The sequence below is a fragment of the Aptenodytes forsteri genome, unplaced genomic scaffold, assembly GCF_000699145.1.
Source record: "Aptenodytes forsteri isolate BGI_AS27 unplaced genomic scaffold, ASM69914v1 Scaffold193, whole genome shotgun sequence".
Lineage (NCBI taxonomy): Eukaryota > Metazoa > Chordata > Aves > Sphenisciformes > Spheniscidae > Aptenodytes > Aptenodytes forsteri.
In genome coordinates this window covers 3,516,807-3,542,397 of record NW_008795405.1, presented here as the reverse complement: position 1 = coordinate 3,542,397, position 25,591 = coordinate 3,516,807, and the positions used below count along the sequence as shown (strand labels likewise).

General features: G+C 46.2%; 1 protein-coding gene across 1 annotated transcript in view; it reads right to left on the bottom strand.

Annotated features, from left to right (window-relative positions):
* Positions 1-241: 241 nt before the first annotated feature.
* Positions 242-25,591, bottom strand: part of ADCK1 (aarF domain containing kinase 1) — a 78,447-nt gene continuing 53,097 nt past the window's right edge. Inside the window, exons 5-10 of the mRNA XM_009280738.2 lie at positions 21,868-22,026; positions 18,502-18,618; positions 7,063-7,212; positions 6,627-6,824; positions 2,722-2,915; positions 242-1,248 (exon numbers count right to left, since the gene is read on the bottom strand). Of these exons, the coding sequence (XP_009279013.1) occupies positions 1,077-1,248; positions 2,722-2,915; positions 6,627-6,824; positions 7,063-7,212; positions 18,502-18,618; positions 21,868-22,026 (990 nt within the window). The 3' untranslated portion in view covers positions 242-1,076. The remainder of the gene's footprint in view (positions 1,249-2,721; positions 2,916-6,626; positions 6,825-7,062; positions 7,213-18,501; positions 18,619-21,867; positions 22,027-25,591) is intronic.

Below are 25,591 nucleotides of genomic sequence, written 5' to 3'. Positions count from 1 at the left end.
TCCTCCCAGCAGAATGACACCCGCTCCTCCACCCCATTCCAACACACATCTGACACAGCACCAGAGGACCCAGATGTGGAACAAACCTCTTGGAAAGAGGAAAGACCAAGAGGCCATTTCATTTGCTTGCAAGGAGTTAACAGCGCTGCCTGGCATCACTCAGTGGAGAAATGGAAACAGGACTGAGGTTAGAGGCTCAAACGTCACCCTGAGTGCGCAGCCAGGCATCCCTCCCGCAAAGGTCTTTGATACAACACATTTATTTTGCTGTGTGGCAGTACTGTACAGTACACATACATTACCAGCAGTTTCAGAGCCCTGAGTTGTCATTCCTCCCTGCCTTCCCTGAATTTCGGAAAAGAGGCAGGACCACTGTCCCCTTCCCCCATTTCACCTGCAAGGAAACAAGCCAGGAAAAGTCCAAAAACACAGAGGCACTTGCTGACAGGACTGGAGACAAACCTCAGAAAGCCAGACTCCCAGTCCACCACCCTCACCATTAGGGTCCCCTTTCTCTGGTGCTGGGAGAGAAAGCCCTAGTGCCAGCTCTCCACAAGGTCTCAATCCTCTGAGAAACTCTCTGCACACCTCAACAGAAATCAGACTAAGGAGACTGCAAAAACTAATATAAACCCAATTGGATTTTCAAGGGACTTACCACGTCTCTCTGAGAAATGTTTTGGGGCATTCTAGGCAGGGTTGGGATTCTCTTAAATTCTGTAAGATTGTTTAAGAAAGAGCCAAGGAGAGGCTTTTGCTTCCAGTGCAGTCCCACTGGAATCTGAGTGGAATTTCCCCCGCTCAGATGGGGAAAGAAAGTACCCTGCCCTTCCTGACACATGGTATCCCACACCTCCTTTTCCTAAACCATGAAATGGCAGAGCTCCGGTACCAACTCCACCTCTCAGCGCCACAGAGAAAGCTAATGCTGTAACAGGCAAGGACAGTGCAGTGTGTAACGTGGAACAAGACCCAAAAATAGCCCACAGAATAGACAAAAACAGTCAGAAAGGCAAATGTGCAGTGGAGTGCAGAAGGGAGGGAGCGAGCACCCAGGCCTCTCCCACCAGTTCATGTCAGTACGTGGAATGGTGCATCCAGCTCAGGAGAGCAATGACCCAGTTCCCCAGCTGGGACCCCTTCAGCCACAGGAAGAGTTCATGCAAGTTGATCTGCCACAGGCTCAGGGCTTCTGTGAGTGAGATCTGGGCCCTCCTGTAAAGCGAGTGACTCTTGCTCCTCTGGTACCTAGAATGAGAGAAACAGCTGCATTAGATCCAGCAGGATGCAGCCCAGCAGGAAGGAGGTCTGTCCTACATCTTCAGTACAACTGATCCTCCCCAGGGGAGGGAAAGGTCCCACCTCTGGAGAATCACCATCAGTGGGGACCCCTGGGAGTAGGGATTTTCTCCAAGTAATGTTCCTGAGGAGCTGGGGACCGCCTTCCTAGCACGAATCTGGCAGAAGAGACAGCCTGCTCCTTTGTCAGCCCGGTTCTCTCCCCACTGCACGTAGTGACCCTGGGCCATGGCATCCTCTGCTTCTATGCCCAGCTTCACTTCAGCTAACAGGGACAGGTGCACATCCCTATAGCCCTTCCTGGCACCACACTCGTAAGAGTCCAGCAGTCCTGACACACTGATTCCAGGAAAAGTAATTCTCCACCTTTCTTTAGAAGCAGAGGCTAACTGGGCTTCGTAGGTCCCTCATCAGCCACAGAAATAACTGTTATTTCTTCTGCAAGGAGGAGGAATCTGAGGCAGAAGTGCCTTGACTCATAAGACTCACAGATGGAAATCACTTGCACGACTCCTGTTCCTGGCTTTTAAACATCAGCCTGATCTTCACAGTCAGCCCTATACCCTAAATCGGGCTGCAGAAACTGGCAGCAGTGAACTTCCAGATCTTTCCTACCCACAAATACTTCCCAGTCGTGATGCCTGTAATGGGCAGGAAGGCCCTTCCCCTTAGGCCCTTCAGGGGCCAAACCCTGAACCCTTAGCCTAAGGGCTCCAACTCCATCCCTGTCCTCTGCCCCAGGGTGCCAGACCTGTCCTCTGGAGAGGCTGACAGGCGTGAGAACAGCACAGACAGAGGCTGAGATGTGTAACTGAGCAGGGGTAGGACCACAGCAGATGTGCTAATGAGGGGGAGAGGTCCACAGCTAAGAGTAAGAGGTCAAAAGGTCAAGTTAGGCCTCATCAGGGCCCTGAGTGGGGGGCTCTAATAAGCCTTAATGGCCCTGACTAGCCTGGGACCTCCCCCAACCCTCTGCTCATCCGCCCAGGAGCTCCAGTTAATCTCAGGCCTGCACCTTCAGTCCCTGCCTGAGCTACACTGGAGGAGTAATGGTCCCCAGCTCATGCTCTGCTGTGAAGCCCCTTGACCTGGACCTCAACTCACATACCGACCTCTTGGCTTGACCTCAGCCCTGTCTTGTCACCATGGACCTGCCTGACAACCACTGGACCTGATCTACAGATTGAATTTCTGGTTTGACCTTGGACCTGCCCTGTCACCATGATACCGCATTATGATACGGACTTTTGGTTGGACCTGACCACCATCTCAGGGTCTGCCCTGCTCACCTTACTCAGCTACTGTGGGACTGGGCCCTGGCTGACCTGCTGGCCCTGGGATCCCCCCTGGCTCCTGGCTCCCAGGGACAGCCAGCCCCTGCTGCTCCATGTCTGGCCTCTGGTGCCTGGAGAAGAGACTCACGTGGAAACAGCTCTGATGCAGCAGCGAGACATGTTGAGGAAGGAGCTGGCACTGGCCCGCGTGTGCAGGGCTGACTCAATCCCCCTTAATAAGTCATTGGTCTTCAGCAGCAGCAGCATCTGGCGGGGGACATTGTTGAGGAGCCGGGTGATCTGGGGTAGGTAAGCAGCAGCGTTGGACCGGATCTCCACATCCTGCGGCCAGCCAGGTCATATCAGAGAGAAAGGAGAGAGTGTACATGAGAAACCCAGGTCCAGACGCATCTGAGATCTGGCAGGAGGAGACAGTGTTTTTCCAGGCCATAACTCCAGGCCAGAAGCTAAAGAGCTCTTTGTCCTGCTTCCCTGCAGACACCTGGTTGTCCCAAGCACTCACAGCACAGTCACAGATCACTTTTGCCATATCCCACCTGCCCCTCAGTGAGATAAGGCCCTGTTCCCTCACTGGCAGAATTAATAGCCTCTCAGGAGAACAGGGCACTTGCTGCTATCTCAGTTCTTGGCCCCAGGCAGCCCGCAGCAATCATGTCTCCTAACTGCCCTTGCAGCCTTCTGACTGAGTCTCACCTCACCAGCCCCAAAACTGGCAGAGCTGCAGGTAGCACAGGACTGCTCAGGAAGGTGGAGGCATGCTGCAAGGACAACCAGGCTGCTCCTTGTCTTGCTGTGCCATGCAACTGGTGGCTTTATGCTATACTGATGAAGCCATTTCCAAGACCTAGTTTAGTCCTTTGTCCTCAACACAACTCAGCAGAGGTGAGAAAGCATTACGCAGTTAAGCGTCTTGCTAACCCAAAAGATCAAAAACTGTCATCTGTCAGACTAAGGGTCTATCTAGACCCATATCCTGTCTGGCAGCAGCCAGTAGCAGACGCTTAAGGAAAGAGTGTAAGACCAAGGCAGACACAGAGTGATCCTTCATGTTCCTTGGTTCCTCAGCTTCCAACAAATACACTGCCCACGGTAAGATCCCAGTAATAAATGATGGGCTACAGCCTGAGCCACTTAAGATGGGCTCCCCTCCAAACATGAGCCACCATAGCATGCAAGGCAGCCAGCCCCCACTCTTCTGCCTCTTTTTAGATCTGAGAGTTCCCCCACCATCCCAGTAAATGTAGGACAGTGTGGTGTGGAGCTGATCCCATACGCATAACCGTGTCCCTACCTCTTGCTACAGAGGCCATGACATGAATCAGCAAATCCAAATAGAAGTCCCTGGAACATCTGAAATCTCCAGAATCTAGCAGGACACATGCAGAGGGCAGTAAATGACTTCTTACAGGAGGGAGGCTCCTTTGTGGGAAAGGGAAAGGACAGCTCTAAAACCTTCTCTCCTCTGGAATGAGGGACAGCCGGCCTGTATTTCATGATATGGGATCTCACACTCACTCTTTGTGAACTTCAGACTTATTATAAAGGAACAGACCTGCACAAATCGAGTGTGCAGGTCGTGATGGTCAGAGATGTATACAGCTCACATACCACCATGGTTGCTTTGCTGCTGACAAATAAATCTTTATGTCCTCCTGCTTCCATCACTGACCAAATACACAAAGCTTCAGCAAGAAGATGCTTGGCTCTCCTAAATGTTAAATGTTTTGTTCCATTATTTGTTGGCAGAAGATTCCTCCCTGATTATCTCTTATCCCTTATCCTAGCCAGCATCACTGCAGAGCCTACTTTATTTTCTACACATAGGTTTTCTTTTCTATTTCTTTTCTTTTTGTTTTTAGCTCCAGCTGCTTGTCCACATCACAAAACAACCACATGATCTGTCATCAGAACTGTCGTTTTCTGTCAAGGGTGAAGCCTGTGCACAGAGAAAGAAATGAGCTATGCCACAGGACCTGAGAAAAGCCCCTTGGCTGCAATCACTGAGGCTGCTGCAGGATGCAGCAAAACATAATCATAAAATCAGATGAGATGAGGCTAGCAGCCACCCTGAGCGGTCAGCTGCCTGGCCTCGGCTTAAGGCAGGAACAACTACCTCTATGGCAATCCTCACACATTCGCCTAGCCTGCTCCTAAAACTCTCCAGTGATGTGACTCACAGCCTCCCCAGACCATCCGCACCAGCGTTTCACTGGCCTCGCCGTTAGATCCGGCTTTTCTCATGTTTAATCCCAATCTCCTTAGCTGAATTTAAACCCATTACTTCTTGTCCTGTTTGCAGCAGTCTTTAACAGATTTGAAAATCACTACTACAACTCTTCTCGACCCATGCTTTTCTAGACTTTTTCTGCCCTAACTTGCTCAGACTTACCTCATTGGTAGCATCTGCTTGACCACTAGTTCTTGTAGCTTCCTACTGGACTCGCCCCAGTTTCATCAAACCTTTCTTGAGATGCGGTGCCCCAGACTGGACACAGCACTACAGATAAGATTTTGTTTCAGGAGGGTTGCTTCCTTGTCTCACAGGCTACTCTCATGTTGATGCATCCTCAAGCACACTCCCTGGAGCTCTGTGCTGATGGTACCTGCCTACACAGTGCTCAGCTTTCACTGCTGATACAATCTTTCAAATTCACCTCTAAAAAAAGGGCAAGCAGCGGCTCATTTCCTAATGCCACAGCAAATCTGCTCAGCTCCCCATTATCTGCTGCAGGATTGTCCAGTTTCAGCATTGTGTCACGTAGGCAAAGACAACAGACCTGGCTCCATACACGCAATTCAACTCAATGATAAAGTTCATTAGCCCACACAAGGCACCATGCGGCTGCAGTTACACCTCTGGCATAACCTTCACAAGCCAGTTTAGGATAAACATTGCTTACTAGCTCAGATTCAACACTGGCCTTGCAGTATTGGAGCCAGCTCTGTGTCAATTCACTTTGGTGCCTCTGAATTTTTTTCTGGAGCTACTGGCTCTGGAACTCACAGATCAAGCACAGACCTGCTAGACAGTCACTATATTATTTCTGATATGCAGAAAATTAACTCAAGTAGGAAGCAATCAAATTACTGGGCGGGGGGGGGTCCACTACTCAGTGCTATGGATAATGGCAAACCAGTGCAGCAAATTCTGCCACATCCATCAAAATGAAATGCCAACCCGAAGGAATTTCCAGAAGAGAGTTTCACAGGACAATATTATAATGCTACTTAAATGAATTTCATCCTCTCTACTACAAATGCATGCAGATGAAAACAAACCATAGGATACAACATGTTTTTACCTACAGACAGTAATCCATTGGCTGAAATCACACCACTATATGCTCATCTCTAAAAACAGCACAGTTGGCAGGGGCTGCTACTACTCTCAAGGCAGTGTGTGCATGTCAGAAGTGCGAGGAGGCGTGAGGAGGATCCCAGCATGTGTGGATAGGAAAGGGTGGAGAATGTAAGTGGCAATTTCCTAGATTTGTAGTGACTAAGTTGACAGGATCTGCAGTTAAGCAACCTTGACTCCAAGTTAATAGGGTTTCTGATTGGGACGTAATTTCCAAGGGTTTTTAGGAGTTTGTATCAGTGCTGATAGTCATTTGCATGAATAGCAATAATGCATTATCCTTCTCATGTCTTCCCGCTAAGCCTTTATGTCTCCTCTACCTTAACCTACCCTCCTTGATGGTTCCCTGCACAGCTGTATTCAACACTTTTTTAAGAAAAGGCTGATCTACAAATGTTTCCCCTGCCAGAACCTGTGAACACTTAGCCATTAAAATATTATACAAAATTTAAGCAGCCCATGACAAGTGAAACTGGGAAATTAAGTTCAGCCACTATAAAACACATTGCAGAAGGAGTCGTGGCTTTTTCTAGCTCAGCTATCAATGCAGAATTTGCTACAGAGCTGCCAGGGATTGCCCAGCATTGCTGCGATATCAGCGGTGCAAGTGCTTACAACAAAGAAAGGTACCCACAGAGAAGGGCACAAGATAGGGAAGGGTACACAGGACCTACCTCGCTGGCTGAGACTGGCAACCGGTCAATGCCCCTGTTGACAGACTCCCAGGACCTGGCAGTCAGCATGCACGCGAAGAGAGGGTACAAATCCCCTGCCCCGAGCCGCCGGCTGTACTTCTGCACCCTCTTCATATCAGCCTTGATGAGGGCCTGCCAAAGGCGGCAGTAGTCCATGCGGAATGACTCGCTCAGCACCTGGGGAGGGAGACATGGCCCCCAGAAGTTCACGGAGGACAGGGAACTATGGGGAAAGCCTTGTGCCCCCTAGCTGTGCCCTATTCCCCATTTCAGAGCCAGGAAATATCCTTGGAGGGTTATGGAAGTAATAGGAAAAATGTATTCATATGGACTTAGGGGGTCAAGGCTGCAGCTGGGTGTGCTCTTTCAGCCTGACGCCCTCACAAGGCCCTGGAAGCCCCCCATAGCTACGTACCTGGTAGAGCCCATGGTCCAGGAGGATAATGTGGGCCTTGCCAGAGGCTGGGCATTTCTTCACTAGCACATTGCCTGGGTGCGGGTCACAGTGCACAAAGCCATTCACAAAGATCATTTCGCTGTAGAGCCTCCCAAGGTTGCGCGAGATCTGTGAGGAGACAGGAGATGGTCACACACTGCCACCCACAGCAGGGTGCCTGCCGGGGAGGGGAGGCAGCCGCTGCGTGCCGACACTGTGGGGAGTGAGGGTCTGGTATGTGCCGATGTCCCCATGCAGAGCTCCTGCAGCTCCTCACACTGACAAATGCACAGGGTGGCTGCTGGCATCTACTGTGGGATGACCCAGGGCATTCAGGGAAGGATCCATGCAGAGGGCACCATTAAGGTGTTTGTGGGGTGAGGGGTTATTTAAGGAAACTTGCCTGGCATAAAAAAGAGAAAATACCTGTGGGTAGGAATGGGGTTTCCGGTAATGAGTAGGAAAGTGAGACAGCAGATAGGGACAGACAGGCATTCACAGGGAAGGCATGGAAAGAGCTGCTGGGGTGGGTGAGAGATGGCTTGGAGGAAGACTCAGGTGTTTCCATCCACGGATGGCAGCAGGACCCAGTGGAGAAGGGGTGGGAGGAGACTCAGCCTGTCCATCTGCTTACCAGAATGAACATGGGTTCCCTTTCCCCTCCCTCCATCACACTATCCCCCACTTCCCTCTTCCTTTCCTCAGTCCCATGCTAATCTGATTTGCGATGCCTGTGAAGATGAAGCAGCACAGAAAGGCTGTTTAAATCATCCTGTCACTGCTGTGTCCCTCCATGCCGCTGCTCCTCATCACCAAGAGATGTTATTAAAGTTAAAAACCTCCTAGGAGCAAGCAAACATCCCCAGGGCCTGGGATCAATCCCTAGCCATGCACTAACACAGCAGCCTCGCCCTGATATCCCACCGCCGGCCCTCCCTGCCATCACAGAGCGGCACGGTGCTCCACAGTGGAGTGCTGAACAAGCAATTAAAAGACAATCATTATAAATTATTCCAACCATGTCCCCAGACACACAGTGTAAGCAGCAAACAGGCAACTGTCCCCATAAGCAGAGGTGGTAGAAGAGGTAACGGGGATACTAACGACAGCTCGTCCTGCAGAAAACCAGACAGCCAGGGAAGGGCTTGCTTTACCCACCTTGAAATGTGGCCACCTCTAAGAAGAGCGTTCGTTATGAATAGTGCCCAAGTAACTACAAATGAGGAGAAAGAACGGGAACTCTTCCTGCAGCACACCAACTGGGACAGCTGGACAACAGGACCAGGTGGGACAACCCTCTATCCCTCAAGTGGGACCTGGAGCCACTGCTGAATCATGGAGAATGCTGCCCCCATGCCAAATCACCCACACAGGTGGCGTAGCACAGCCCTGTGGTCTGTAGTGCAGCTCCACTAATACCACACAGGTGTTATTGTAACTACTGACTGAGGGGAATGATGTTTCCCTTCTGAATCACCAGCAGAGATCACTGGAGCAATGAAGTGACCCTTATAGGTCTCATAGATCAACAAGCTCTAAAACTGGATAGGATCAAAGTACCAGGTGCTGTGACCTCCTAGAAGAGCTGAGTAGCACTTGCTGACAGTTCAAGGACGTGCCAGATAGTCTGTTTTAAGCCAGTCACTCATTCACACAGCCTCCCAGGGACCTGCACACCAGGAGGAATGGACCTGGACATCATGACTGATCATAGCATCAGCCACGACACCTGTGCACACACTGAGCAAACTGCATTTTGCCCTCTCTGCCTCAGCTGTTTGCCCTCCAGGGACCTGGAAGAGCACAGAATTATTGAAGATGAGGACTTGAGGACAATCTGGGGCACAACATGATGCCTCATACCCATTAAACACAAGTCCAGACAGGGGCTAGCAGTTCTGCAAGCCTGTTGGTTGGTCATGGCTAAAGCCTGGAAAGCTATTAATTTGCGGCACTGGAGCATGGGCTGCTTCAAAGAGAGCAGATTCTCCTTCTGTGCTGCGGTAATGGCATAGGTTGGGAAAGTCAAGCAGTGGAACAAGTTGCCCAGAAAGGTTGTGCAATCTCCATCCTTGGAGGTTTTAAAGACCTGACTGGATAACACCCTGAGTAAGCTGGTCTGACCTCATAGCTGACCCTGCCTTAGCAGGAGGTTTGATAGGAGACCTCCTGAGGTCCCTTCCAACCTCAAATATCCTAGGATCCTACAAAAACACCTCTCACCAAGTCATCCACGCTACCCTCATAACAGCATCTTATGGTACAGCTGCAGGCTCCAGGTGCGGGGAAGGTCTCCCCTCCGGAGTCACCGTCAGCAGACAGGTTACTAAACAGATCTGTGGTCATAGCCTTTTGCAGCCCACGATGCAACACAAAAGCAGCTCGGGATTCATCTTCCCATCTTACCATGAAAACAGAGGGGTCACAGCCCTGTTCAGACCCACAGGCTGGGTCATGGGTACAAAAACAATCTTCACTGCAAGATCCCCATCCTCTCTCCCTTCCCTGCTGTACTTATATTTACCTCTTCCCCAGCATGCAACCTTGAGTATCTGCAGTAGTTAATTCATTGAAACTAGACTTTATGGCTTCTTTAAGAAAGAGGAACACATTCTCTATAGTTTAGTTAGCATACAGAAGATCTGTTACAGGGATTTATGATGTAAGCATATAAGAAGTCTTTACTTTTGGAAAAAAAAATTACCCAGTGTAAGAGATGGAGCTGTGCTGCACACTAAAGTATTTTTGCATATTTTTGTCTGTTGACATACCTCTAAAATAGGATAAAATTTAAATTAAGATTGAAAGCACCAATACTGTCAAATTCTAAACAAAAAAGGAAGGTTATATTTCTAGGGCTTAGAGTGTAATATGTGAATAGCGACCTATCATTATAATTCAGACAAAAGGAGTTCATGTTTCTAGAGAAAATGTTTTGGAAAAAAACATGAAACCTTTATAGACATTAATTCTCCAGTACTGTGCCCCATCACTATGGGCCTTTATTCCACCTTTCTTGAGAAGGCCACTGGGTAAATAACATATACAGAATTCACTTTGGAAGAATGCAGTTAGATGAAATGAGAAAACAAATGTGTGAAAACCTCTACTCAGGAGAAGGGAGGAATTCAGCATGCATTTAGGCTGTGTAAGACCTTGGGGTGAAGGTGCATCACAAATTAGACAAAAGGTTGCAGTGATTTACAGAAGCAAAGACCAAAGTAAACATACAGACATTTTGTTATGACACGGAGAGGTCATCATTCCTTTCCCTGTTTATTATCCAACACAATGAGGTCCTTATGATTACCAGGGTCCCCCAGCATTGTTCTGCTGCACATCATAAAAAAATAATAATCACCCTTGGAATCCTGCATTCACTTCCAGACACCTCATTAACAGAGAGGTGCAGACTACACAGAGTGAGTTCAGAGAAAGCAAATAAATGAGCAGGATGCAGGAGGAATTTACTTGGGAAAAAGATTAAAAGAGATGAAGATTCCAAAGTTCGCTAAGGAATGGCAGAGGAGGGGCAGTCTGCTGATGTTAGAAGGTATGAATAGCAAGGAAGCAGAAGCACTTGTAGTACTGGATGTGCTACAAGAAATACAACTAGGCAGAAGTGGGTGTGTAATCAAGAATGGCATCATTTAGGCATAACACATAAGAAAGAAACCTATGCTAGTCAGCAAGCAGAGCTGAGCTTGGTATGTCAGTATGACACCAGACTCTGGCTCTGGCCAGAGGCATGTCCTTGCCTATTGCCAGAAGGTGCGTTATTGCCTAAAGGAAGTTCAGTCTCTCTGTCTGTGCTGCAGCAGGACATGATGACTACAGTCACCAGGTGAGTCTGTGGCCTCACCAGCCAATGCAAATAGCAACCTGCCATTGCCACATTAGGTGACATGACCATGACACTGTGTCAGGCAAACTGCACATTTTCAGCCCAATGTTTTCATTCTGAAAAAAATGTAGCTGAGGAATAAGCAGATTGCAGACGATGAAATGGAGAGTCAGCAGCCTGGGCAAAAACAATGGAGTGACAGATACATGTATAACAGCCAGACTTGGAGTAACTCTTCACCAAACTAAGCACATGAAGGTCATTTTATGTATTCAATATAGCAAGGGTGCTATATGTCACAAACTATCCTATGTGAGTTACAAGCCAATACAGAAGAAAATAAGAATGCAGTGCAGACATTAAGGATTGCTATCGTACAGTATCACATAGTCTCTCTATAAACTGGTCAAGTTCACTGGAAATAAGTAAGACAGAAAGCATGACTTCAGAGGCTGTTCCAAAAATTCACTCTTTAGATGGTCAGAACCTTTCCCCTAAATCCTAGCCTAATTTTAATGATGCCCAGTTTAAATCATTTCCTTAAGTAACATAACCCTAGAGTTTAACTAGTTCCTTCCCTCTCCAGTATTTACTACTCCAGTGTGTTCACCAGTAAGATAATTAACAGCATAAATACAGCATAAATACTGCCCCATTTCTACAGGACGCTCCTTTATCTGATGTGTCCTAGGAGTCAACCTGCCTTTTACACAATCACACTGCACTGGAAACACACACTTACCCTGCGATTGACTAATATCCCAAAGTTAATTCTAATATGTCACTTCCCTCTGATAAACTCCCAGCATATTTAAGAAACTCTTCTTATTAGTTTTTAAGTGCATGACTTTTCACTTGGTATCGCTCATTTTTATCCCTTTCTATCACTTCAGTCCTCAAGGCCACCAAGTGCTATTGCTACTCTGGTCCTCCTCTACAATGACAGAACCTCCCGACTTGGTGTCATCAAAAACCTCCTTGATGCAGTTCTGTTTGTGTCGAGGTCATCACTGAATTTATTAAATATGATCAGTTTGAAGAGCAAACCTCACAAAACTCCACTATGGTAATTTCTCTCCACCACTGCCTCTATCAGTTTCTTACCTACTTTGCAATTTCCCTACTAATCCCCACCTTTTCTAGTTAACCGACTCATATCCAGTATACCAAGTATTTTACCAAGTACACTTACTGCATTTCTGTCATCTAATTCAGAGGATCCCAAGCTGTAGTATAGGTAGCAGCAGTGACATATTTCTTCTTGTATACGTACACAGCTGCGAACTGTTGCTGCCATGAGTTTTGAAAGCCTAGACAACCTGTTACCCTCGCATGATCCACTAGGAGCTACTTTTGATGAACCCATATTATATTCCCTTGCATACAGCCCCATAGCAGCAAACTCCTGCGCACACACCAGTCCCTGTATGCAACTCTCCTCTTAACAAATCAGCACACCCAGCTGACAGAGAAGCCCCACAATAACAAAACACTGGGAAGTCCATCACAAATTAGTATCTTTACAAACACCAATATGCAATAGTTAGCAAGAAACCTCTCAGAAAGGAAAGAATGCATGCAAATTTGAGCCTATGAATATTCCTACAGTAAAAAGATGGCACATATATGATGTTCATGGGTAGCTGCATTGTAACAAACCAGCCTGGGTTATCCAGGGAAAGTCTCTGATACTCTTCTTGTGAGCAAGCTGGAGGGGTCCTGGCTCCATGCCTCCAACTGACATGAAGAAGAAAGGCAAAGAAAAAATCCTATGACATGGTCCTGTAGAGCTGATTTTACCGCCTGCCCCTAAGTCCCAGATGAAACTGCCTGATAGGGCATCATCCCTTCCTGTCCCACCTCCATCTGTGACTGTCTCTTTAGATCAGGAGCAGATACTAGTCTCTGGCCTTAATTTGGCTGTAATATTTGCCAATTATTTTAAGAGATGGCGACACTAACTTCAATTGATCTCATTAAAAGTAAAGGTCGTTGTGCAGCTCATTTCTCAGGGCTCAATATTACCTCCTCAGGCCAAAATAATAGCATTGATTTTGGAACCTTAATCGAAGGTTAATTGGATTGAAGAGTGTATTGGGTTTTTGCTTTCTTTCGTTGTTGTTATTACAGCCATCATCTAAGGGTTTGCTTAATCCTGCTAGGGCAATCCTGCCCAATTAAACTGGTGTCAAATTAGCAAAGGGTGTGGATGGAGAAGAGCCACAATTTGGAGCCTGCTCTGTGTCTCTGCTCTGAAATGGCTCTTGTCCATAGCAGATTAGGATGGTCACACACAAGAGATCGATTTCACACTCTGCCCTCTGTGATCCAGTTGTGAGGATCAAAACACAGTGCTCTGTAATGCAGTACTATCACTACGCAGTGATCTAGCATCACAGCAAGGTGATGTCTGGACACATACAATGTCATTAAGATACAGGGATAGCTTTTAGGACTCCTGGAGTGCACTCCTAGCATGCCCGGTACTCTCTGTTGGGGACAGAGGAAATTATTTTCCTGCTCAATGCCCCATCTTCCACAGCATTTAAGTGGGGAGAAATATTCTGACTCATCCGCCCAGGGAACTGAGGGACTAACTTGATAAGTTTCTACAGATTCTCAAAAGGACACAGGTAGAGAAGACCAGGCGTTGTTTATTTAATTGTTTCTTGCATCTCTGTCAGACCCAAAATGGCCATGGGGATCATTTTGCCTTGGCTTTAAATGTAGTCGTATTTCCTTGGATTTAATGTAAAGCATCTTGCTGAGACTTAAGCAATTGATTGACACTGATGCTTGAAACTGACTTTCAGTAAGAAATGGGTTCGTGTGTAATTTAACTCTTTTACTGGTGTCTTTGCGGAGTTCAGAAGCTGGAAATGCTGGAGGTCACTATCCTTGCTTACCAGTGCCTTGTGAATCTTCATTGAGCTTAAGACAAGAGGAAATGTAGGAGAATCTGCAAGGAAACCTCTCCCCAGACTAAATCAGGAGGTGCAAAGAGCAAGAATAGCCATTTTCCCCAGAAACATTGTTCTTCTCCATGCTCCATTTCATCTAACACTTGAGTGTTATAAGCACAAATACTTGAGACATGAGAGGTTTCCACACTTGTGCTGACAAAGGAATCCCATCCTGGGAAATCCCACTTAAATTTTAGCAGCTACAAGGCAGCAGCTCCTGACTCTGGATAAGGGTAAATCCCACACTGAAAGCATATTTCAAGTTGCAAAGCTGCCAACCATGAGAAGGTAGCTGGGCTCTTTATCGAGCTAAGAGATACCGTTCCAGTGCAGAACCCATTTAGTAACAGAAGGAAGCAAAAAGCCACAGTAGGATGGGGTGACAGATGGCAATAATTGCACACAGTAGCTCATCTTAAGTACCTTAGCTGTTTGCTTTCACTTCTCAGCTGGACAAAACACTTTCCTGACTTCTGAATCATCCACGGCTCACGACCAGGCTCTTAGTGAGCTGAAGTACATGGCATCATTTCCTTTCCCTGACTCAAGTCCAAGCCAAGGCGATCATGGGGGACTCTCCACTTGGCTACCTGAGCTGGCTGGTTAGTTGGAGGCAATACAGCACATGCCATGAGTGCATCTGTAAGCTCCACAGCTCCCACAGCCTGCTGATCCAGCAGCCTCCCTGCAGAGACAGGCAGAGCATTCACAAGGAGGGACAGGGAGGACCCATGCAGCAGATCAGAGATAATGTTAAGATTTGTATACAGACAAGATCTCTCTAAATGAATCAGGTAAAATCAGAATGGGTGCAAAAGGAGCATTTGTGCCATTTGGGATCTTCTTTAAAAGTCCATGCTGTAAGTAGCCTTGCTATCCTTTCTTCCCTCCTGCATACAGTATGCTACAAACATCTTGAGAGCCCCTCAGTCTATTTTTCCTCCCTTCCCTGCTCTACCCACCTTTTCCAAATGTATCTTCCCAACCAAGACTGTAAATGCTCTTGTGTCTTGAAATAGGAACAGCCCAGTTTCCACGTGGCCCCCTTCTTAACCCTGCCATGGCCTCGTCTTCCCTCAAAATTCATGCCAGCTCATTTCTTGATAACTCCCCTCTCCAGGCTTCCCTCCCACTGTCAATATCCTAGCTGCATGCTCATCCTCAGCTACACTTGCACATGAATAAGTAACTGTTCTACAGGCAGATATTTCAGTGTTTGCACTTGTCTTTAGAAATCAAAGCTTTTTCTGATTAAATGCCATTACAATCCAGCGCTTGGACGGATCCAGAGAGATTAATGTGCTTTTGGGCAGCTTTAATGATAATCCTGCTACAGACGGTATTAAGTAAATGTCAGTAACCTGGTTTGAAGGGAGCTTTCACCTCAGGGATCCTTTCCATTTAGAGGAGAGAGGCTCAGCTTGCTTTTCAAGGCTGCATTGTCACACAAGAGAAATCCTGCTTAGTGAAGACTCCTCTTCCTCCGCCCAGCAAAACAAAATGGAGTAAGATGATAGAGGGGTTGATAGATAGATAGATTGAGGTGATTTCCAGGGAGCTAATGCATCTCTTGAAAGCCAGAACTGCTGCATATTATAAGCCACATCATCATTTTGAAACCTGGGTTGCCACCCCCTCCTCATGTTACTTTCAGTGTCTGCTGCCTTTTGCTCACTTCACCACCGTGCCATGCAGTTCTTTATCCAGGGCATCAACAGCAGCAGCTGATAATGGACCTTGGTCATATTTGTCCCCATCTGCTGCACCTTGCCAGAGGAGAGGTCTGGGGTGTGCGCTGCTCCTACCTCATCTTACTGTGGCCATAATAACAGACCTCGTTCCCCATCACATGATTCTGACAGGCTCGGTATTCCCTCCTTTCTACTGTTGCTTTATTGGCAATCAGTAAAAGTTAATCATCAATTTCGGGGAGTGGGGAGAGAAAAGGAAGAAAGAAGAGCTCAGCGCAAGCACTGAGAGAGTTTGCCGAAACTCAGTCCTACCACTGAGATGAGTAACATCCTATACCTGACAGATTGCCAAAAACCTCTGAGGCTTATACTTTGCAGTAGTAGAAGTCTGTTGACAACTTTTTTAAAATTACATCTTAGCCATCATTTAGAGACCAGCTCAGAATCAGCAAAATATGTGGTTTCATTGCTGCATGGAACCTATTGTGCCAAGACATCACAAAACGACCTTCCCAAAGGCATGGATGAACAAAAAAATGAGCTGAATTTTCACCCTAAACCTCTCCTATCACAAGCAAAAGCCTCTGCAAGTTAGAAAAACTGAAATTAGCTGCTTCTCTATTTTGGCACATACTGGCAGCAAAATATCCCATTGAAAGGCTGAAGTCATTGAATTTTCCACCCTGACTGGCTGGAGAAAGCTATGGAAGATTGCAAAGAATGTTTTTCCCTGGGCTTCTCCAGACAACTTTACTATCTCCAGCAGTTTGAGAAAATTCAAAGAAGCAACCAAAGTCCCAGGGAGCTACACAATGCTAGCTACGTCAATCTCAGAATGGATCTGCTCTCCAAGAACTGTGAGGAAGCCCAGCTAAAAATCTGAATATATATGCTGCTAATGCATCAAAACAAGCCTTTCTGACTGACTATTTCAAGACTTGAGGAATATTCACTGTTGTATCTGAGTGCTGTGGGCTAGATTTGACCTCTGCCTTTATAGCAGAAGAAAAGGATAGGATAAACTCACTCAAAGAAACGACTCTCTCACTTTTGACCAGTTGACTTGTCCAGGTGAAAGGAGCTGACTGCATGTTCTGCCATGGACGAGGCTTTTAAAATCTGTCTTGATAGCAAAGTCCATAAGCTACCATGTTCTCAAAAGTCACACTGTGGTGCTCTTTGCAGACCAGATGCATCACTGAGGCAGTTACCTTGGTAAATACAAAGAAAGATCATCAGCACAAAAGAGACACAGAGAAGGAATTGTGTCTACCTCTGATCAGCTGACAATGACCTCTGTGATGCCCTGATGAGAGGGAGGAGGAAAACCAGTGACCCAAATGCTCCAAATTCTTCCTGATGGAGACGTGAAAGGAGAGAGATTGCACTATCTACAGGTGAGGTTGTATTCATTTAAGAAGTCCCTGGAATGAAAATGGACCAGACATCTTGCAGGGAAGAGAGCATTGTTCACTATTACCCATTGACCTTGGCTTGTTCATCACAATTACAATGGAAAGACAGTCTCAAAATTTACTTTAACCTTAGACCTTCCTTTCCTGTATTTCAGTGGAGAAACACATGAAAAGGTGCCTGCCTTTCTGCCTGCAGAGGTTACTAGAAAATATCTCATTGACTTCTGTGGGGTGCAAGAGCAGAGGAAGAGGCGAAGAGAAACAGGCAGAGAAACAGGCAGGCTACTCAGTCCTCCACCTGTAATTTGGCTGAGCTCTTTAGGCAGAGAAAGAGCTGCATGCTGACTTAGGGAGGCAGCTGAGAAGATACACTTAATGTTCTCTCCTTGTGGGGCATACCAAACTCACATTTCCCCTCCCTCGAGAGGTCTTTGGCATGTCTCTAACTGATGCCACATGAACTTTGCCATGGAAAGAAAGGGAGCAGAGAGGAGGAAGAGCAGAGAGAGAGGAAGCATTCAGACTTCTGAGGTAAGTGGATGGACAGATTAAGTACAATTGATTTTATTCCGTAGCTCTTTGATAGGCAGTCAACCAAGTGCAGCTTTGAGGCTCATCGATAGGGCACAAGGGGAAAGGCAAGCAGCAGTGCCTCAATCAGCACTCACTGACTGGGAGGGGTGGCTTGACACACTGTCCAATGTCTCAAAACCCTTTCCCCCGGCATCTTCTCAGCCCTTCTGGGAAGTAATGCCTTCTTTTCCTCAAGAATCTCTCAGCCACAGAGAATCTAAAGTGCTCTCCCAACTTCATACAAACTATTTCACTCATCAGGGAAATGTAGCCTCTCTGTAGTGATGAAATGTGGCAGCTGTTTATAATAAAGGACTGCAAAACTACACAGTAATGTAGGACCAGGAAGCAAAGAAGAAAACTGTTGTATCCAGAAGAAAAAGGGAGATTTTGGAAACCAGAAGAAAACAACCCGTGTCAGAATATTATGCAAAGCACCGTGGCTGAGGCTCCAGCACTCTAATAACTGTGATCATAAGACCTATGTTTTATATCTCCTGCATAAGATGATAGCTGTTGGGACATGTATTTGTCCAGGAGAAAGTTAATGCAGAAGACAGAGACGGAAAGAAGAGAGACAAAAAGAATCAGAAGCTGAAGTTGTTCCTTTAGGATAACAGGAACTGCCATCTTGGAACAAACCATGGGTGTATGTAATATAAGAGCATGGTCATCTTTCACTATCTGTCTCCTTGAAGATCTCTCTAGCTGTGCAGCCTACAGGAGAGTGTTCCCTAAAAGGGGCTATGTACTTTTCCCAGAAGCACAAGAACTGAGATCTCTCAGATTGATTGCTCTGTTCACATCTGTATGTGCTCCCTTTTCTGCCCCCTCCTGTCCTGTCAGCCTCCGTTTTGCATCAACGTCAGTTGATGTCAACATCAGTTTTGCATTGCCCACCACACCCAATTCAGAGATGGCTGAGAAACTACCTCATTGACATTGATGCCATTCCTCTCCATGTAGGCCCTGTCATTCACCTGTCCCCCTTCCATAAACTCCATGAGAAGGACGCGCCTTGTTGAGAGCTCCCAGTAGATCCTGGGGACCTGAAACAGGAACAGATGGGTTAGGTCAAACAACAAGCTGGGAAAGCAAGGAGAATATATCACACACAATCCAGAAAAGGAGTAAAAATGGAAGAGGCTGAAGTGAGGACTTGTTTTTTTCCTGAGCACAAGGGAGGTAAATCCATCTACTGGCCTCTTCCCCAGGACAGCAGCAATGTGTGCAAGGACAACACACCAATTCAATGGCAGCAGGATCTGTCCTCGTGCAACATTTCTGGCCACGCTCTACATGATTTTGACCACCTCCCACTCCCACTGATGTCTGAGAGCTCTGCAGCTCCTCTAGCTGGGCTGTTTAACTAGTACCTACTGCAAGTTTCTGAATCATCCACTCAGCTTCTTTAGACAGGAACTGCATCTCGTTTGCTACGCACAGGGCCCACTTATGCAGCTCTAAAAATGATAAGCCATCATCATAAATTGTATCTCCGCAGTGCCCCTTGGAACACAAACGCCTTTGAGCTGACAAAGCCTGCATACTTAGGCCATCTGCAATTGAACTGGGAGAAAAATCAAGTGTCACAAATAAGGGCCTTGTCACAGAAACCCTGGGAGACCCTTAACTATCTTATTGCCAACGTGACACAGTAACAAGTGTAAAATGTCAAAGCACTTTTCATTCAATCTGCAGTAAATCAAGCTGAGTGAGGTACCAGTAAGAGGCCCGGTGTCACCCAGGGAGACAGTGACGCAGGCGTTGCTCAGGCTGGCTCCCTCTTTTCCAGCCTCTCTCTCCAGCCAAATTCTTTCCATGGTGAGTGAGTCAAGAGTCCTTTTGCTGAAGTTCCCTTTAGATATTCCTCACGTCACTGGGCTGACCAATCTCCCAAGCTGTCCAGATTTGCCTTTGCACATGGGTGAAGCCACACAGGTACATTTTACCCAAGATATAAGGGAGCTCCACCCATTCCCATTACTGTGCCCCAATACACAGATACACATTTTGGATCCTGTAAAGAGAGAGCCAGCTGTGCAGCCCCCTCTCCTCACCCACCTGACTTGGCCGTGGACTCAGGACTCACCCACTGCAAGGGTCCAGCACCTTGGAGCAGGACAGGAAGAGGTAAGAGTTGTTGTCCATCTAGTGCGACCAAAGCCAGGGGAACCAGCCAGGCCACTGTAGCTCATCATAACTCCTGAACAAGCAGCATTTGTTTTATACTCTGTTTGTAACTACTGACAGTGTCTCGGTCCCTCACAAACTGTATGCCTCCCCCTCTGTTCCTGTCCTAGAGACCATTTTCCCAATGTCACCCACTTCTACCTTACCATGTGTGTGCCACTTTAGATCAAAGACTCCTTTGCTGAGCAATTCCAATGTCCCTCAGTCCCACCATTCAACACTCCTGGTGTACTTTGCATGTTAACCTTGCATAGACTTTGATGCCAGGGATCCACTATGGGCAAGGGGGATTCAATTACTCGCAGCCTTCCCAGCTTATCTGGATGTCCATTCTTTGCAGTTAGATTGGTGAGAAAGCAAACCAACTCCAAAACTAACAGTTCCCCAGGCCATCTAGCTCACTGATCCCTGCCTTAGATCATTTCAGATGACACTGATTCTTGTCTCAAGATTTACAGGGGCAAGTCAGTGGGCTTGTAAAGCACTATCCATGCTCTCAGAGATGCCTCTCTCACTCACAGCCAAACTGTTCAGTGATTTTTTTAATTACTCACAGATGTTTGGCTGTAATGCTAGTGCATGGTAACAATTTATCTCTGGCTTTAAAAGCTCAAACAGGTTCACAGCACAAAATCTACTTCTCAGCTTTCTAGCATGTTCAGGAAAATTAATGATACAGGAGCTGAATTCTTCCGTTGCCTTTGGGTGATGAACTCGTCTCCAAATTGGCAGGTCAGACGGGAGGATCCATTATTTAGCCATCTCAAGCCATTTGTTACTGTTACACATATTGATATCATGATAGCTCCTTAACCCAGCAAGGAGGTGATTGGCCGTCTCCATGGGGATTTACTTCACAGTATCCTAGTTACAGCTGCGACGGATACAGCTCTCCAGGGTGCATCACTTCCGATGATAAGCGCCCACTCAGCAAAATCATTGGCCTTTGGCCTTCTGTAGCCCTGGTGGCTTTTAGCTATCTGTGTCTATGGGAAGGCCACTGCTGCCACTGGGCTCCAAAAGGACTGCCCCAAACCTGGAGTCAGGTGACAAGGAATTATAGCCCTTCCATGGAGGAAGCACAGAGAAAATGGATGCATCAGTCTGTAAAGTCTAACAAAAACTCACCTCATTTCAGACATCTGTCACTTCCATCTTGGGACTTCTGCATAAACAGGAGGTGAAAACTTCATTTTGATGTGTGTATGCAGGGGGTTCAAAGGAGGATGCATTTTTTGCTGCCTTTGTGTATGTGCAAATGCAGTTACATCAGTGACTGTGCCCACAGCACTATGTGTATTATACCATACTTGTGTATTTCTAGAATGCACACAGGAAGTTTGTGCCTCCTGTATGTCAGCAAAAGATTTGTGCATGTGTGACTTTGAAGATGTGAGCTTGTGTCTGCAAAGAAGGGGATGTGTACATGTCTGGTTGTACTTGAGACATTTGTCAGTGACCTCAGTCAGTGTGTAGCAGGGGAAGTGGAGTAAGAGTGTCAGTGGGGAAGAGCACAATATGGGTGCAGCTGAGTTTGTGTATGAAAGTAACATGAAGGCATTAGCCATGGATGTGTATGCAGGATGTATTCTCAACTCCAGAGTGAGAATGTGCTTTTTTACAGGAGGAAAGATTTGTATGAACATGCTTCCTCCTGAGATACACAAGTGTACCAAATCCTACTTGACATCATCAGCTTCAGTCTAGCTTTCCTGTTTTATGTCCGTTTCTTGCCCTCAATTGAGATAAAGCCCAGAAACAGGTACAATCAGATGGCTCAGCAAAGAATGGCAAATTCACAGGTCTCTGGACAAGTTCAGGAACAGTGTTTGGGGAAATGAATAGCAGGCTCCAGAGACTGCTGGCCCCAAGCCACCACCCCTCATCCAATATATGGTGCCTACAGTAGGAAACAGATAAGGAGGAAGCATGTCTCAGAGCAGTTTCTGGTCCATATCAGCAGAGCGGTCTAGGATGAACAACACAGAGGGACTGAACTCCATTCTCCCTCTGTATGGTTCCTCCAGGCGGTGAATGAGGTGCACAAGACCCATAAAGTGAGACTATTAATGCACATACATACACGGAAATATGTGTTCCCTCACCTTCAGAAAGTCAAAGTTCTTGAGCATATGAGCAACCTTCTCAGCATTTCTGCCTTCATTGAGGAAATCCAGCTCCAAGGGCAGATTCTTCTTAGCTTCTTCCACCAGCCACATAAACTCAAAATCTGGAAAGATCTGCTTCACAACCAAGAGGAGAACCTGAGAACAAGGAAACACACAATCAGCTGCATCCTGGCTCCAAAGCCACACAGCTACACACAGTGCTGTTTTGATGGGATTGTTCCATGTAACTTACAGACAAAAAAACCCAACCTGCACCCCAAATACTTGTAGGGTTCCTGCAGTTTCCTAACACAACACATGGTGTCATGCCTTTGTCGTGCAATACAAATTTTGGCTTGCCTTTCCACACAGGCACATCTAGGAGTTAAATGATGGCACAGACATCAAAGGGAGCCCAGCTGCCTGCTGCCTATAAGTAAGAGAACAAAGCCCTGGAGAAGGGACCACATGGCCAGATCTCACCAAGGGCATGGCCCAGGAGCGACTCTCTTCCAAGTCCTGTAATTCTACAAGTCACTGTTTGGCTTCATTCGAACAGCCCTCAGATAACGCAGAAGAGGAAGATCTAAAGTAAGACTTGTCACCTCTATGTTGCTTCTTCCACTGCCGAGCAAGAATTTTGCTAGCACAGAATATCCACTGGGCAGTTCAGAGAAGACAGTGGAGTTTGGATACAGGTAGTACGCTACAGATCTTTAAAGGACACTGCTGGTGGGGGTGGGAGGGTGAGCTGCTCCTCAGCATCAGTCACAGCCATCCTCAGCAATGCTGAGGTGGTGTTTTCTAAGTATCATATATCCATCAGCTGGCATCCTTTTCTTCTTAAAGGGATTAGGTATTCAGTTGCACAGGGCCCAGCCAAAAAGTTCCTGTAAACATTTGCTTAAAGCAACATTTAAAGGGCAAGTGATGGGCAGTCCTTCCTGAAGAAAATCAAGATTATGCTATTGGATGGCATAATCAAAGCTGCACAGCAGCCAAGCATGCTTTCTGTTCAAATGAAGGGCCAATGTCTCAACCAGTGTCACAAATTTACACAAGCTGACAATTTGGACCACATCTTAAGGAAAATAATTTGTTTGGCTTTTTTTAATTACTTGAGTCATAAAACAAGAATAAAACATAAAAATGCAATCCACTTTGCTGTCTTTATCTTACTTGTTCTAAACATCCATCTGAAAATGAAAACAGACTTGTCAGTGTGTGTACCTGGACAGCTTCCCTTTCTAGATCTCCACCATTGAGGTGGGAATTCCTGCACTGCAGGAGGAACATTTAAAGCACACACAGAGAGCTGCTATCATTGAAATGTATGACAAAAAATAAATTTATGAACCATCACTTCTCCTGTTCAGCTGTGTGAAAATGTTTGTTCTCTACCCATCTCTACTTCTCTTACCTAAATGTCAGTTCCAAACTCAATGTTCCTTTAAAAATGTAATCACCAGGTTCCAGATACTATTGAATGATTTTTCTACTGTTATATCTAGAGGCATAAATCCTTTCAAATTTATGTCACCCAAATGAAATGTAACCAGCGATCTTCATGAGCGTGTACATAAACTTTATAGGGGCTGCAGGATTATTTCATTGGTGCCTGATGTGAGAAAATTCATGCATTGTTTTTTGCTTTCTTTAAATGCTCTTTTGAATCAATTTGCCAACTTGACCATTGGCGGGGACATACTTAACAAGTATTTGGCCTGCCCCTTTTCTGACATCTGTCTAACATATTGTCTTGAAATAAGTATTGATATAAGAAGAGCAGTGAGGTGTATCTCTCTGGATTTATCAGATCCTGTACTGATTTTTAAAGAGTCAGCACTGATGCTACGAATTTAAGAATTTTCCATCTAGCTTTTCCCATTCAGATTCCTTTCCATCAGTCTCTAAATAAGACCATCTCCATATTTAAATTAATCTCCTATCTAGCTGCAATGTCTGTCTGATTCTTAAAGGACCAGCACCTCAGTGCACATAATCTGGCTTTGAGTGCAGCCTACACAAAAATAGTCCCACACAAGGATATGATGATGCATGTAAGCCAACACTCCACAAGAGACCCTTTAAAAACAAGACTGCGTGTCATGTTGTGAGCTACTTTCCCATAGCTGTGTGTACACAACAGATCTCGAGGATGACAAACTAGACTGTCTGTAGAGGAAGGACAATACTACATTGCCGAAAGGAAATACACTCTTTTAGTTTCAAGTTTCCCAGGAGGATTAGTCTAAAAACAGAAAAGACAGGAATCATTCTAAATTATTTGTTTAAATGTCTCTTACCAGTATAACCAGCAATCACAGCAACATAGTGTGAGGGGGGACTTTTTCTGTGATACCAACTGTTAAAAGGGCAAATGTCGCAAGGTGGACAATTGGTCTTGGCTCATTCATTCACAATCCTCTTATTGCCCTGGTCTCACAGAATTTCATTACCTTGCACATCCTTCTTCCTTGACTGCTTAGTTTCTGCCATCCCTTCCTGGGCAGGAGTGAAAGATGCCATAAGCCCCCTGAGAACTGCTGTGCACGTGATGACTCACAAAAGCAAACTCATGGGGCAGACCACTGCAGTCAGTCCTAGAGAGGACCTGAATCAAATCCAAATCTACAGCTGGACCCAAAGCCAGTTCAAACAGTTCTCTGCTCTCAAACCAGCACTGAAACAGACATATCCCATCTTACTGGGATATCTTTATTGAACCCCAAAATTTATTTCACTACAAGTTCAAAATAAATACTCAGCTGCAAACTGATGTGCTCCAGCTGGAACCAGCTGTTCTTCTTTGTAGACTAGCCAGGATTGCTCAAAGCAGGGGTTTTTAGCTGCCTAAAGAAGATTTAGTTATGTGCTCCTCTGAGAGGGTGCTGGCAGGATCTTTGATTCCTGATCTCCTGTGACGGAGAACTGTGTGTCACTGCATCAGCAGTACCCTCTAAACACTTATCAGACCCCCTCAGCTTAATCTTCCCCTCTTTAGTCCCACCGATATACCTGTCTGCCAATGGATGTGCACATTACTATACTATTACATACAGATACAAGCTTACTAGGAGAGCTAAAAGCTTTAGTGTTACCATTTACAGATCTAACCCTTCCCCCCTCTTCCGCCTCAGCCCTGTCTCCATTTCCTGTTCACTACTGTACCACTGGCATCTTTGACTACTGCAATGCAGTGCAGTGCCACAGCTTTTCTCCAGTTCCTCCCTTCAATGGGCTAGACTTAGAAGTTTGGGAGAAGCTACAGCATTGCACTGGGAACATGAGTGGTACCCACCATTCAGGAGAGGAACAGGAGACAGGCATTGAAACTTTTTTCCTAGTTGAATCCCTCATTTGTGTGTCTGCCCCTATTAGGTGACCCTCTCCATATTTCCGTGTTTTTGTTTCCAGCATGAATCAGCTCAGCATTAAGGAGCTGATCAAGAAACAGAACTGAATCACAGCAACCTCAGCCACTGTTGAATCCACACTGGAATTTAACTGAAAAAAACATGCTAATCATGGAGAATGATTTTTCCTTGGCCACACAGCCCTGACTGCAAGGGGAACTGAGACCAGTCTACTCCACCAGTTAACAGGCACACAGGCTGAAGAGAGACTTCAGGACTCACTCTCTAGTTTTTAAATTTCATGTGGACTTACTCTGATGTCATTCATGTTTACCTGTCTTCTCCTTCTGCCCTCCTTCACTCTT